Raw genomic sequence first — 15,890 nt, 5'->3', positions numbered from 1 at the left:
ATTTTTGTATTCATGAAAATTGTGTGACCATGATTATGGGCGATGTGCACAATCTACGACTTGCATTTTGAACCAAGTTCAGACACTCACAGTTACTTGCTCTTGATCTGTTGATGTCCATACGTTCCCGCCATGTGTCATGCAAAATTAACGATGTTTTTCAAGAACATCTTCATAACCTCGGATGTGTAATTTCGACTCCAGTTTTGTTTTTTTTTAACGATATATTGGTTTTGGTGTTTTGGATTAGAAATACTTGTAATCATTTATTTTAAATTATAAAAACAAAAGATGATAGGAATGAACTGATGAAAATGAAAGTAGGATTTTTCGATACGGTTTTTATTGTGCAGATTTGTTTATTTCTCTGTTTTAATCCTGACGAAACAGACTATTATTATGTGCTCAATGTGAAAAGATCTGCAAGCCAAGCGGCAATTAATCAGGCATACAAAGCTTTATCACGTAAACTCCATCCAGACAAAAACAAGGCAAGTCCTATTTATGTATAGATCTACAAAACACCTGATGTAGCTGCTCCCAAAATTCTGTGTTAAATTTGCAACTTTATTGATGCTTTCTAAGCTTGAATCAACAGAGAGTTTCATTAATTTTTTTAGATTATGTATTAAAATTTGAAGAAAAATTTTGTCGTAATTAAAAACTTTTAATGAAATAAAAATAAAAACAACACCAAATGAATTAAGCCTCTGCATGTAAGAGAACTAGCCTTTTGAAGAAAAAAATCATGTAATTTATTTCTCTGAGCAACTGAAGGAATATTGTCAAATTAAAAATATAAATCAACATGCGTAAAATTTGATCGTAAATTCAAAATTTTATGAAATACCGGTATTTGAGACACTAAATATTTCTTTTAATTCGATAATGTAACAATTTTCCTGTATTCCAGTGTGACCCACTAGCCAATGAGAAAACAATTTTGTTAAATACAGCTTCTGAGTTTCTTAGAGATAAAAGAAAACGCAGCGAATACAACAGAAGATACCCAAAGGCTGGGCTTAAATACACAACTTGGCCCTATGACTGGGAACTTCAGGATTGCTCAGGAAAAACTATGGATGCTGGCTTCAAAAATTACATAAGGAATAATGCTGTTATTGGAGTGCAATGGGTTTTAGGAATTGCAGGAAATGTTAGGTTTATCATGAGAGGTAAGGGCTTGGACACAATTTAGTGTGTTAAAAGTTCAACATTAAAATGTAAATTGTCCATTAACCCTGTTTAAGGTCTTGTCCTGAGATACAGAATATTCTATTTGAATTTGTGTTAAACTGTGTTTTGTACTAATATATTACTTGGAATATGATTATATGGAGAATTTGTTACAAGATTTATCATACCTTTGTCTGATTTTACCATTTTCCTTTCAGGTATTAAGCTCAGTAGCTTTGAATATGGAACCATTTTAGCTGTGACAGCCTCCTTTGTAAGCACGTAAGTAAGTGCAGAATAAATGACAAATTTCTTTTTGGTTATTTTAAGCTCATCTGCATATACATAAAACATTATTTATCTCCGTTTTGCAACACATGTAATTATTAATATTTTATGGAAGAGTGATGGTTTTATGTCCACCAATTCATGATCACTGTCAATTAAAATATTAATTCAAGTGTTCTGGTGTAAGTTCTTTCAAACCTTGTTATATCTCAAATTTTCTGGGACCAAGAAAAAACATTGAGATATACAAGGATTCAAGATATCCAGGGTAAAATACTTACAGGATAAGTGTTTGAGAGACTAGTTCCAAATCAATTTAACATATCCATGGTGTTTGAGATACCAAACTTCAGCTGTCCAGCCATACATTTCTCGCATCCAGTGTTAAAGATTTGACTCCTTTTTATAACCACCCCTGGACTCTTGCAGGTGAAAGTCCTGCCAGGAGTAAATAAATATGTACTTGGTTTGTGTCTTAGAGGGTGAAGACAATTTAAGGAGATAGGACTGTAATGGTTTGGGCCGCGGATAGCAGCCTGAGTAGCTCAGTCGATAAAGCACCTGACTGATATGCAGGGGGCACAGGTTTGATTCCTGATCAAACCTGTGATACTTTTCTCCTTTTATTGTATACAAATGTAAACAATGAGTTTAATTCACCATTGCAGTACATTACTACTAAATTAATTATTAATTTTATTGACAGGAGTCCGGTGATCCTGTTTATCTTGCTGTGGATATTCGTGGTTGATAGACTACATCTTATTCTGATGGTTTGGATGTCAGAAAAGTTCATCAAAAATATCAGGGTGAGAAAATAACCATTTAATCTACAGTATATTTCACTGTGACTGGAACAAAAAGTCACCCACCACCCATGAAAAACTAATCCATGAAATGGATCTATGTAAAGTTAAGTGTAAAGTTAAGGTTAATGCTGGATAAAATTATAATGTACCATTTTGAAAATCTTTTGAAAATGTGAACAATATCTTGAACTAGTGCTAATTGTAACGGGGACCGTTACAGATGTTCCCCAAACGCTCCCCAACTCCCTTTTGGTGCCATATTCCTTGTAAGCTTCATTAAATAAGACAAACGCTATGCATTTGAGACTTTAACAACGTTTACCCAGAAGTCTACCAAGTTCATTCAAATTTTAGCGTTGCACGCGTGCGCTTGTGAATGCATGTGCATAATGACCATATCATCATGTCTACACAATCTATATATTTTAATATACTAAATATGAAAGTATTTAATTCAAAAGTGTTAAAAAATACGCTCATTCAAGAGTATTTTTGATTTTACTCATTTCACGTGCACGCACGTGCATACATGAGCATGGTGACCATACCTTCTTGTAGAAGTCCATTACATCTATCTATGTTCTAAATCCCACCCCGTTTGGTTGAAAACCAAGGGAGTAATACCTATTTAAAGTTTAAGCCAATCAGATTGCAGCGCACGTACATACACGTGTATGCATGTGTATGGTGACCATACTTTCTTGTAGAAGTCCATTATATCTATCTATGTTCTAAATCCCATCCTGTTTGGTTGATAACCAAGGGAGTTATACCTATTTAAAGTTTTAGCCAATCAGATTGCAGCGCACGTGCATGCACGTGTTTTCATGATAATTGCTATATATCATGTTGTAGAATATCCTAATGCATGGCAAAGTTCAAAATTTCAAAGGATTTTGTCAAAAAACAAGAAAGATATTGAGACTTTAGTTTCAGCCAATCAGATCGAGCGAAGCGCACGTGCATGCGCGTGAGATCTTGCTATTTTGACCATGTCATATTGTCTATGTTACTAATATATCCTAATATGATGAGTTTCAAAGCATTTCATAAAAAATGTAAAAAGTTACGCCTACATCAATTAAATCGGTCATTTCACGTGTTGCACGTGCACGCTCTTGCAAGCACGTGCGCGCAAAATGACCTTCGTTCCGCAAATCTACATAACATGCCTACTGACCCTAAAAAGGTTTTACCTAAGTCGGATGAACAGTTTACAAGATCACTCCCGGACAAAAAAGTACCCAGGAAGAAGAAGAAGAAGAAAAATAATAATAACTAGATGAGATCTCGTTGCGAGCAACGAGTAGGTCTTCCGTTCGATATTTGATAAGGGTATAAATCAACTTTAAATGAAAAAAGTGTTCAGATCGATTATTCAAAATACGTGAGAACACATATAAGAGTAAAATCCATCAAATTCAAACAACTTCCGGTCTTTATAATTCACTTCCGGTGTGACCGGAAGTACTTAAAATGACCTATAACTCCTTTCTGAGTGTAAAGGAATCATCCCTGATAATTTCGAGGAAAAATGATCATTTTTTGGACTACTTCCGGTTTGGAAAAAATAACTTCCGGTGGACATAAAACTACTCGAGACACTCTATTTGACTCCATAAAAAACATTTTAAAAAGAAAAAAATAAAATTTTGCATATTTTAAAACTACTTCCGGTGGACGACGGACGCGACGGCAACAAAAACCATATAGCCTTCTCAAATCTACGAGTCATAATCTATCATACCTGAAAGTTTCAGGGCCCAATCTCCAACCGTTTTTGAGAACACTCTCGGACAAAATGACACTTTAAAAACAGAAAAATGGCCATATCTCGCGACCGGAAGTGACGACTGCAAAATAAAAAAAAACGCATAAAGTTCAAGTAGTTTCCTATCGTTGCTGAAAGTTTCATGAAAAACTGTCGAGGCGTTCTCGAGAAATCGTCTGCACACAATCGGTAAGAAAAAAAATAATAATAACTAGAGCAAAGCTCGTTGCAAAGCAACGAGTAGTTCTTCCGTCCGGTTTTGACCGGAAGTGCCGGAACAAAAAAAAGCAATGAGCTAAGTAGTCTCCAGTGACTTTATAATTTCAATTTTGCATCAAAACCTTCATAATAAGCCATTTTTTTGCTACTTCCGGTTTGACCGGAAGTGACGACGACGGACGGAAAAATTACTTTTTATGCTCCCAGAGACAAATGTAACCCAAAAACTTGTCAAGAACGGCAAATATACGAGTTTTTCGACTACTTCCGGTTTGGCCGGAAGTGACGACGCCGGACATATTTTGACGACTTCGATAGATTTAACTTAATATTTTGAACAACTTTGCTTCTTTGACGCATTACAAATTCTCAATAGTTTTTGAGATAAAAAGGAAAAACTTTCGGCCCCTCTAGGCCCTTAATTTTAAGGGCCAGCCCTTTTTTCGAGATGTCATTTGAAAGATCTTTGAATTCTACACTTCTTTTGTTCTACATGCTTTAACAAAATATTTCTAGGTAAAAAGTTATCGTAGAAAATGTGTTAAAAATTTTGAAATTCTTGATAGGACTATTTTCGGGCCATAGCGAGCGTCGGCACTTCGTACTTCCGGTGGTTGTGATATACGAAATTCACTTCTCCAAAGGTTGCTCTAGCATCACTGAAAATTTCATGCTTCTGTGTGAAGTGGTTTTTGAGAAAACTGCCGGACAAAGTGACCCTCTGAAAATCACTAAAACGTGGAAATCTCAAAACCGGAAGTGACGTCATCAAAACAAAAAAATATATATCTAGTTTTTTCCATGCCCTATCAGTCCTGAAAGTTTCATGAAAATCGAGCGAGCCGTTTACGAGAACTCGCGTGCACAAAATCGGTAAGAAAAAAAACAATAATAATAATAATAATAATAATAAAAATAGTGGAAAAGAAACCTAAGAATAACAGTAAGGTCTTCCGCTGAAGACGGAAGACCTTAATAATAGTGGAAAAGAAACAACAGAATCAGTAGAAGGTCTTCCGTTGGAGACGGAAGACCTTAATAAGAAACAGAGTAAAAACAATATGTTCCCCAACTTCGTTTGGGGAACATAATAACTAGAAAGTCTGCTATTGCAAGCAATAGCATATGTCGCCCCGTATTAGACAAGACTTTCATTTTTATCATCACTAAAACAAAAGTCCATAAGCTTAGTTTGAACAACCATTGAGTTTTATCAGTCCTTTCCATTGGAAACGGAAGACCTTAATTCGGTACATCCCACTCATTATTTTTAGAATCGGTAGGAGAAGAAAGTAGTGCAGGAAAATTACAAGTTCCTCAATGTGCAGACTTGCATAAAAGAAATCTGGCAGATGTACTGAACTGAGCCTCATACTTGTTAATTGGCAGTATCTTTCCTATGATAAAAGCTTCGGAAATGTAATTTATGAAGAAGATCAGCCGAATTTTTTTGTGTATTGTAACGCCAGTGAGAACTCTAAAATTTCCCTCTTTCACTTTCATTTTAGAGGTTCTACCGAAAAACGAATCTGACATCAATTCGAGCATTTCTGCATTGCAGAGAGCTGATGTGTGTTATGAGATAATAAATCATGTGTGAACTTTCTCAGTTTAGCGGAATCATGAACATTTTCGGCGAGATGAATGTTTTGTATACAGTGGTGATCAAGGCTTTGCGAACCATCAGGAGCGGATCAAAGAATTTATGAATGAATAAAAACTATGGAAATGACGTACCAATTTTTTAATTTATACTTGCACTATACTTGCACTATCTAATGAAATGAATAATATACAAGTGATAGATATACAAGAAAACGTGAAATGATAATAAATGCAGCTGACAATCGTTTTTTATTTTTATATATAGATAAAATAAAATATTTATAAATTCAAGAGACAAACAGAAGGAGAATGAATGATGGCAAAATATCACATGACGGGAACTGAATTTTATGAATGAAGATTTTAAAAAGTTACTTAAGTAAGTTGTATATGTTATATCTGTGTATTCTACTTGGCTGTGTGCTTCAAAAAAGGGGGGGGGGGGGTTCGTCTTGAACATAGTAAATAGCCATAACGTTTGAACGGTAAGTACTAGGGCTTTCGTATTTCAAATATGTAATCCTTGTGAAAAGAACTTTTATTGGATACGACGAACTTTGACCCTTTGACCTAGACCTTGGAGAACACATGTGTACATCTGAATCTTTTTTTCTGTTTCGTTTCTATGGCAACCGTTAGCGACTCATTACAATTATTTTGAAAGTAGAAATCACTTTGACACATTGCAAGGAATAAACATTGAAAATTTCAAAACGATTGCCTGAGTAGTTATTGAGAAAATCGAAATTAAAGAATTTTAACTTTCACCTGGTTTCCATGGCAATAATCGATTATATGAAAATTTTAAATACGAGTTGCAGAACTACAGATACTAATCATTAAAATAAGAAAAGTTTCATGACGAACGTTTAAGGGACCAGAGAGAACACTCTCGGACAAAATTTGTCGCTTTTTACAGGTTTCCATGGCAACGGTAGACATATTGGAACTGAACGACCTCACTGCACAACTACAACCAGTTATCGTCCTTTAAGGAAAGTTTCAGGAAGATTGTCCCAGCCATCTCCGAGAAACAGCCTGGATAAAAAAAACATGCGTACAATATCAATATGTCGTCCCCGACTTCGTTCGGGGCGACATAATAATAACTAGATGAGATCCCGTTGAATTTCTAGATAAGATGAGATGTGATTTTGATTGAGATTTTTGTTTAAAGAGAATGACATTGAGTTTTCCCTAGTGCTCAATGAAAATATTTAGGGGCCACTCCTACAAGTCCTTAATGGGGCCGTTTTACAAAAATTCAAAGTATGCATATAGTTTAGAACATTATTCTGACCATCTTTTGTTCAATATTGCTTATCAAAATATTCCCCCTTTTTGAGATATAAAGCGTCAAAGATGTGACATTCTGGCCCCTTGTGACCCCTTATTACGCAAGATATGCTTAAAAGTTTATAATATATTGTTCCAATTGGTTTAAAATTTAAAAATATCGAAATATCGAGCAGAAAAAATGATAAAATTTTTTGGTCACACGGGGGATCGAACCCAGGTCGCCCGCGTGACAATCCAACGCGCTAACCATTTAGCCATTGGAGATCGCCGCTTCGCGTTTTCAAATGCAAATATCTCGAGATTGGCTTTTTCGATTTTCAAACAAATTACATATTTCGCTTCTGCAAAAGGGTCTCTATTCAATTCTAAAACAAAAATATTAAAAAAGAAATGTTGAAAAATTGCGATTTTTAAATTCGCTTCCGGTATCGACCGGAAGTACTGACGACGCACGGCAAGGCGATTCTGCAACGCTATAAGTCATGAACTATCATCTCCAATTAATCTTCAGTTCATATCTAAAGCAGTTTTTGCTACTAAATCAAGACAAAATTGCATTTTAAAATCAGGAAATTGTCCATATCTCACGACCGGAAGTGACGACGTCTACGAAAAAAATTTCCAATAAGGTTCAGATCAGTACCTATCAGATGTGAAAGTTTCATGAGAATCGGCCCAGTAGTTTACGAGAAATCGCGTGCACAAAATCGGTAAGAAAAATAATAATAATAATAATAGGGAAAAAGAAACCGAAGAATAACAAGAAGGTCTTCCGTTGGAGACGGAAGACCTTAACTAGATACGATCTCGTTGCGAGCAACGAGAGGTCTTCCATCCGATTCAGGAAAAAAAAAACCACGTAAAATTGAGCTGAAAAGTGATTCAAAATTTGGTCACAATTAAGGAGGATTGAACCCAGGTCGCCAACATGAATGCACTTTTTTCTTTTTTATCCCCAACGCGCAAACCGTTACGTTATTGGGAATACTGCTTCAAATATACTTGTGTATACATTTGCAACAATACACCTGTCTAAGAATCATAAAAGGCGGGCCACTATTCATAATTTCGCGCCAAACGCCACTAGTAAATATTCGCGCATTTTCTTTAAACTGATCTATTTAATATGTGTGATAGTTTCAATATAATTAAATAAATAAAACTTTCTTATCGCCTGTATTCTATTTCGCCGTTAAGAAAAACTTTAGTATATTTAACACATTGTACACATTACATATCGTATCTAGCCCAGTAACACTAAAGCAGTGAAACGGATATTAAGTTTTAAGATTGACACTGAATTGCAACGTACTACTACGTGAGAGTCCAAGTAGTTTTTAACATTTCATGTATCCTTATGTCAGAATGGTTTAATCAAACGCTCAGCTGCCTCCATAAGCCCCTACTCGCGAAATGGCGGAGTTGACAGAGACAGCCGCCATTTTGGTCCCACTTCAGGTTTTTGAAAGTTAATATCTAGAGTTTAGACGTATCAATTTTCAAACAACTTATATAGTAAGAATCAATAAAGGGATCTCTATTAATATTCCAAAAAGAAATGAAAAATATTGAAAAACAAAGAAAGTTGAAAAATTGGACTTTTTGAATTGGCTTCCGGTAGCGACAGGAAGTATTGACGACGAACGAAAAGTCGCGTCCTGGAAAGTATTGATCATCATCTATAAACTCTGAAAGTTTCACATTGATACCTTTTACCGTTTTTGAGTTTAATCGTGGACAAAATGTCGTTTTAAAATCAGGAAAATGGTCCAAAACTTGGCACCAGAAAGGATTTGGCAAAAACTGTCTTGGAACTTTCAAGAGTATCTTACAACACATCTTTCCTGAAAATTTCATCAAATTCTATTTAGTAGTTGCCGAGAAATCGTGTCAGAAAAATAATAATAAGAAGAAGAATAATAATAATAAGAAACAGAGCAATAACTATAAGGTCTTCCGTGAAGACGGAAGACCTTAATAAGAAACAATAGAATCACTATAAGGTCTTCCGTGAAGACGTAAGACCTTAATTACAAATTGTCGCATAGGTTCACGTCAGAAAATGGCTGACGCAAAATAATTCCTGAATTTTCCTCTTTAACTCGAACAATCCTGCATTGGACAGGTCTGATGTTTGTTATGAGATGATAAACCACGTGTAAACTTTCTTAGTTTAGCGGAATCATGGACATTTTCGGTGTTATGAATGTTTTGTTTACTGTAGCGGTGAGGGCATCGCGCAGCTATTGGAGCGGATCCAAGGATTTATGAATGAATAAAAAAGATGGAAATATAGTTTGATTTCTTCTGTATTATTTAATGACATTATTCATTTGCAAGTAATAGACATATACAAGAAAACACGAAATGCTAATAAATGCAGCTGAAAATCTTTATTTTCTCAAGATAAAAAAAATTAAATTAAATAATTATAAATTCTACATACAAAACATAGGAAGAATGAATGATGACACGTTATCAGATGACATCAGGGGAACTGATTTTTATGAATGAAACTTTTAAAACGTTACTTGTACGTTGTAGATGTTATATCTGCGAAGTCTACATGTCTGCGCGCTTCCGGGAGGGGGGGGGGTCTTGAATATAGACTTGTAAATTACCATTATTTTGTAAAAAGAATTAAGCCTTATCATTTTCTTAACTTTAAAGAAGAGTGTCTTGTTATGTAAATGTCAAGGTCAGTTTATGTAGAATGTAAAAATTAAAGCCGAATTGGCATTCATTTCAATATGTGAGAAAGGTGGGGGATAGGTCTTTTACAGTTCACAAAAAAGAAATGGGGGGGGGGATAAGATGAACACATATAATATATTCAATATACACACTTTATTTACTAAAATCTCTCGTCTCAACTGAACCAGGGAAGTTTTTCTACAGGTCCTTTCGCCATCGCGCCAAAGACTTTACCTGCACACTTGTGTATAATTGCAAAATGGGTTTTCCCCCCGCGAAGTCTATTTATGAGAAAATGAAATGAATATTTTTTAGTGTTTAAGGAAACGTTGAACCTACGTTTGCGAAAGTTCTCAGATATTCAAAGATATTTAATTCCTTCTTAATCAAATCAAGAAACTGTTTATACGTAAAATCATCAAAAAGGGGCTTTAACTTTCACCATGAATATCACAGAAAAAAGAAGAAAGGAAGACAAAGAAATGTTCAAAATCGAGTTTTAATTCCCTTTTCTGTGACGACCGGAAGTATTGACGACGGAAAAAATGTTAATGGACAAATCTTCAACTCATGATCTATGATATCTGACATAGTTAACTTTCATATCTTAATCTGTTCTGGAGAAATGGACCGGACAAAGGTCATTTCCAAAATTTGGTCAATACGAAAATAGTAAGAATACTAGAGCCGAGCTCGTTGCAATGCAACGAGTAGGTCTTCCGTCCGGTTTTGACCAGAAGTGCCGGAAGTGACGTGAACAAAAGAAAGCAATGAGCTAAGTAGTCTCTAGTAACTTTATAATTTTAATTTTGCATTAAAACCTTCAAAATAAGCTATTTTTGGCTACTTCCGGTTTGACCGGAAGTGACGTCGACGGACGGAAAGTAATGAATTAAGCTTCCAGTGACATATTTTGCCCATAAACCTGTCAAGAACTGCAAAAATATGCAATTTTTGACTACTTCCGGTTTGACCGGAAGTGACGTCACCGGACGTATTTTGACGACTCCATTTGATTACGCTGGACATTTTGAACAACTTTGCTTCTTTGACGTATTACAAATTCTCAATACTTTTTGAGATATTAAGGAAAAACTTTTGGCCCCTTTTGGCCCTTTATTATAAGGGTCAGCCCCTTGTCGTTGATATCTTTCGAAAGATCGTGACATTCTCTACAACTTTTGTTCTATATTTTTTACAAATTGTTAAAATGTAAAAAGATATTGCAGAAAAGGTGTCAAAAATTTCTGAGTCCCTGGTAGAACTTTTTCCGAGCCATAGCGAGCGCCGACGTGCGGCATTTCCGGAGAAAGAGAATGGCGTGTGACAAAAGAGCACACATTGCTCTATCATCGCTGAAAATCTTATGTTTCTGTCTTAAGGCATTTTCGAGAAAAATGATGGACAATGAGACCCCCTGAAAATCACTAAATCGCGGAAATCTCAAAACCGGAAGTGACGTCATCAAAACAAAAAAATTACTTTCAGCTTTGCTTGATGTTCTATCAGTCCTAAAAGTTTCATGAAAATCTATCCAGCCGTTTTCGAGAAATCGCGTGCACAAAATCGGTAAGAAAAAAAAACAATAATAATAATAATAAAAATAGTGGAAAAGAAACCTAAGAATAACAAGAAGGTCTTCCGCTGAAGACGGAAGACCTTAAATAGTGCTAATTGTAACGGGGACCGTTACAGATGTTCCCCAAACGCTCCCCCAACCCCCTTTTGGTGCCATATTCCCTGTAAGCTTCATTAAATAACACAAACTCTATGTATTTGAGACTTTAACGTTTACCCAGAAATGTACCATGCTCATTCAAATTTTAGCATTGCATGTGTGCGCATGTGAATGCATGTACGTAATGACCATATCATCTTGTCTACACAATCTATATATTTTAATATACTAAATATTAAAGTATTTAACCCAAAAGTATTTAAAAAATTCGCTCATTCAAGTGTATTCTTGATTTTACCCATTTCACGTGCACGCACGTGCATACATGAGCATGGTGACCATACTTCTTGTAGAAGTTCATTAAATCTATCTATGTGCTAAATCCCATCCCGTTTGGTTGAAAACCAAGGGAGTTAAAACTGCTAAAGTTTCAGCCAATCAGATTGCAGCGCACGTACACGCACACGTATGCATGTGCATGGTAACCATACCTTCGTGTAGAAGTCCTTTATATATATCTATGTTCCAAATCCCATCCTGTTTAGTTGAAAACCAAGGGAGTTATAACTGTTTAAAGTTTCAGCCAATCAGATTGCAGCTCACGTACACGCACGCAAAATCATGTGCATTGTGACCATACCTTCTTGTAGAAGTCTATTTTATATATCTATGTTCCAAATCCCATCCTGTTTGGTTGAAAACCAAGGGAGTTATAGCTATATAAAGTTTCAGCCAATCAGATTGCAGCGCACGTGCATGCACGTGTTTTCATGATAATTTCTATATATCATGTTGTAGGATATCCTAATGCATGGCAAAGTTCAAAATTTCAAAGGATTTCGTCAAAAAACAAGAAAGATATTGAGACTTTAGTTTCAGCCAATCAGAGCAAAGCGCACGTGCATGCACGTGAGATCTTGCTATTTTGACCATGTCATCTTGTCTATATTACTAATATATCCTTACATTATGAGTTTCAAAGCATTTCATAAAAAATTTAAAAAGTTATTTCTATATCAATTAGATCGGTCATTTCACGTGTTGCACGTGCGCGTTCTTGCAAGCACGTGCGCGCAAAATGACCTTCGTTCCGCAAATCTACATAACATGTCTACTGACCCTAAAAACATTTTACCTTAGTCGGATGTGTAGTTTACAAGATCACTCCCGGACAAAAAAGTACCCAGGAAGAAGAAGAAAAATAACTAGATGCGTTCTTGTTGCTGGTGCAACAAGCAGGTCTTCCGACCGATTTTCGTAAGAATTCTATGCTGCGTCATCCCATAAAATTTCAGAATGTATTTTTTTCGTTTACGTGCATTTACAGCAGCCTCTTAACATATCTCATGATTATTACATGTATTCCTCAAAATATCTCAAAAATAGCTTTTAAAAATCGGCAAAATAGTCCATACATGTTAAAAAAGAGAGAAAAGTTATTTGCAACTGAAAAAAGACAGAAACAAAGAAAAAAAAAATTCAACGCCCACAGCGGGATTCGAACTCCCGACAGTGGGACAAAGTTTGGTTTGGTCATATCTTTTCAATATATGCACGCATCAAGATACTAAACACATATTTAGAATTGTCATAAGACACACTATAAACGCTGTAAATACTAGAGAAAAATATTGAAAAACAAAAAAATTGAGAAATGTGACTTTTTGAATTCACTTCCGTTTACGACCAGAAGTGCCGACGACGAAAAATAAAGGTCGCTGCCCATAATGGAGTTCGATGTTCTATTACCTCAGTGAGTTTCACTTTCATATCTTTAACCGTTCTCGAGAAAACTGCTGGACAAAATGCCTTTTAAAAAATACAAAAATCCCCAAAAATCGCGAACGGAAGTGAATTTTGAAAAAATGAAAAACACGTTTGGAGATATTCTCATGTTGCATCCTCCCTGAGAAAATCTGTGAAATCTGTCCACGCATAGCTGAGATATCGGCTGTACTATGAAAAAAGAATAATAATAATAATAAAAAACAGAAGGAAAACAATAAGGTCTTCCGAAGGAAGTCGGAAGACCTTAACTAGGAGACTTATTGTTCAAGAACAATAAGAGGTCTTTCCACCTTTTTAAATTTCTTAAAGTTTTATATTTTACTCTCTAGATTAAATTTTAAGGGAAAATGGCTTGAAAGATAGTGAAAATTTAAAAAAAAAAAAAATTATTTTTGAAATGACCTTGACCTTTGACCTTGATCAGATCTTCAAGGTCAAAGGTCAAGGGTCACATTGCAATTGATCCCATGTCTCTACTACTAATACTTTTAAAGTTATAAGGTTTAATAGTAAGTACTTATGTGTTAAAGGGCAATAACTCATATAAGGGGTCATTAGATCCTTACGCAATGATACATTGAAGTTGTATCTTAAGATGCTTAAGACATTAGTGAAGGTTTCGTGCCTCTACGGTTTACGGTTATGGAGGAGTAGCGATAACAAGGTTTTTCGCACAAGGGGCAATAACTTTTGAGAGGGTCAATCTTCGGGGACAAGAATGAAATATTTGAAATAGTTTTAAAAGTACAAATTAAAGATGCAAAGACATAAAGTATATGTTGAAAGACAAAAGAGATATAAAAAGAGCTTAATTTCTCATTTTTGGAATGACCTTGACCTTTGACCTTTTCATAAATTTCAAGATCTAAGGTCAATGAATCTTATGCAGTTGGCCCCATGTCTCTACGACCTCTCGTTTTGAAAATTTTTAATTATTTGTAAAATTCAAAAAGTTTCAGGGGCAATAACTCATTGAAGGGTCAACATATACTTTCGCAATGAATCATTGAAGTGTCTACTAAATTATTCAAATACAATAGTGAAGGTTTCATTTCTCTACAGTTTACGGTTTCAGAGGAGTAGCGATAACAAGCTTTTTTGCAAAAGGGGTAATAACTCCGAAAGGGGTCATAGTTCATATACGCAGGGTCAACTGCGAAAATCATTTACGGAGTACATTCTTATGAACTTAAAACCTTTTCGATAAATCTTGAAACTCAAAATCACACGGCGGAAAAATAATAAAAAATAAAAAAAAAACAGAAGAAAATCAATAGGTCTTTCCACAGAAAGGTGGAAAGACCTAATAATAACTAGATACGATCTCGTTGCGAGCAACGAGAGGTCTTCCGTCCGTTTCAGGAAAAGAACCTAAAATCGAGCTGAAAAACTAATAAAAAAAAAATTGGTCACAAAGGGGATTGAACACAGGTCGCCAGCATGAAAATTCAACGCCCTTTTTTCCTCTTTATTCCCAACATGCTTAAATTACGCGTTTGAGTCCACTGCTTTAAATGTACTTAAATATGCTTTTTCAACAATACATTTGTCTAAGAATCACGAAAGGCGCGCCACAATTTATAATTTCGCGCCAAACGCCACAAGTTAATCTGTGCGCCTTTTTAGAATGTTTCATTAGATAGGTGTGATAGCTTCAATAGAATAAAGAAAAAGGAACGTTCTTTAAGCCTAAATTTCGAGGTTTAGAAAATATATTTAACAAATTGTACATATTCTATATCTTATATAGGTAAGTAACACAAAAGAAGTGAAATGGTAATTATTTTTAACTTTTTTTTATTTACCCGTTTATCCTCAAAGTGAACTAACCCGATTCTTTACACTTTCATGAAAAGGTAGAAATTAAATATTAAATTAAACAACTTCTTATCGCCTTTATTTTATTTCGACGCTAAGAAAGTAAATTTAACACATTGCACACACGTATCTAGCCCAATTACACTAAAGCAGTAAAACGGGAATTAAGTTTTAAGATTGTCACTATATTTCAGCGTACTGAAAGGTGAAAGTCAATGTAGTTTTTTTACTTGTCATGTATCATTTAGTCAAACGCTCAGCTGCCTCCATAAACCCCTACTCTCGAAATGGCGGAGTTGACAGAGACAGCCGCCATCTTGGGTCCGCTTCAGATATTCAAATATTAATATCTAGAGTTCTGATTAACCAATATTCAAACAAGTTATATCGTAAGCTCTATTGAAAGAGTGTCTATTAGCATTCCAAAAAGAAATGAAAAATATTGAAAATCAAAAAAAGTTAGAAAATTCGATTTTTTATTTTCGCATCTCCTTACGACAGGAAGTACTGACGACGAACAAATTGTCGCGTCCTGGATAGTAAATATCACGATTTATAATCCCTGAAATTTTCATGTTGATATCTTTTACCGTTTTTGAGTTTAATCGTGGACAAAATATCATTTTAATTTCAGGAAAAGTCCCGTAACTTGGCACCGGAAGCGAGTTTTCAAAAAATCTCTCGGAAAAAATAACTTCAGATAACAACACATTATTCCTGTAAATTTCATGAAAATCCATCCAGT

The 15,890-nt window shown here is 35.1% G+C and overlaps 1 protein-coding gene across 1 annotated transcript in view; it reads left to right on the top strand.

Moving 5' to 3' along the window:
* The first annotated feature begins 11 nt into the window (after positions 1 to 11).
* LOC134271577 (uncharacterized) overlaps positions 12 to 15,890 on the top strand; it is a 49,715-nt gene continuing 33,836 nt past the window's right edge. The window contains exons 1-4 of the mRNA XM_062753783.1: positions 12 to 491; positions 914 to 1,175; positions 1,395 to 1,458; positions 2,171 to 2,273. Coding sequence (XP_062609767.1) covers positions 309 to 491; positions 914 to 1,175; positions 1,395 to 1,458; positions 2,171 to 2,273 — 612 coding nt within the window. The 5' untranslated portion in view covers positions 12 to 308. The remainder of the gene's footprint in view (positions 492 to 913; positions 1,176 to 1,394; positions 1,459 to 2,170; positions 2,274 to 15,890) is intronic.

The sequence above is a fragment of the Saccostrea cucullata genome, unplaced genomic scaffold (genome assembly GCF_032062105.1).
Source record: "Saccostrea cucullata isolate Sc308-1 unplaced genomic scaffold, CSIRO_AGI_Scuc_v1 ctg187, whole genome shotgun sequence".
Classification (NCBI taxonomy): Eukaryota; Metazoa; Mollusca; class Bivalvia; order Ostreida; family Ostreidae; genus Saccostrea; species Saccostrea cuccullata.
Note: the sequence above shows the minus strand (reverse complement) of the source record. Positions and strands in the feature narration are given on the sequence as shown.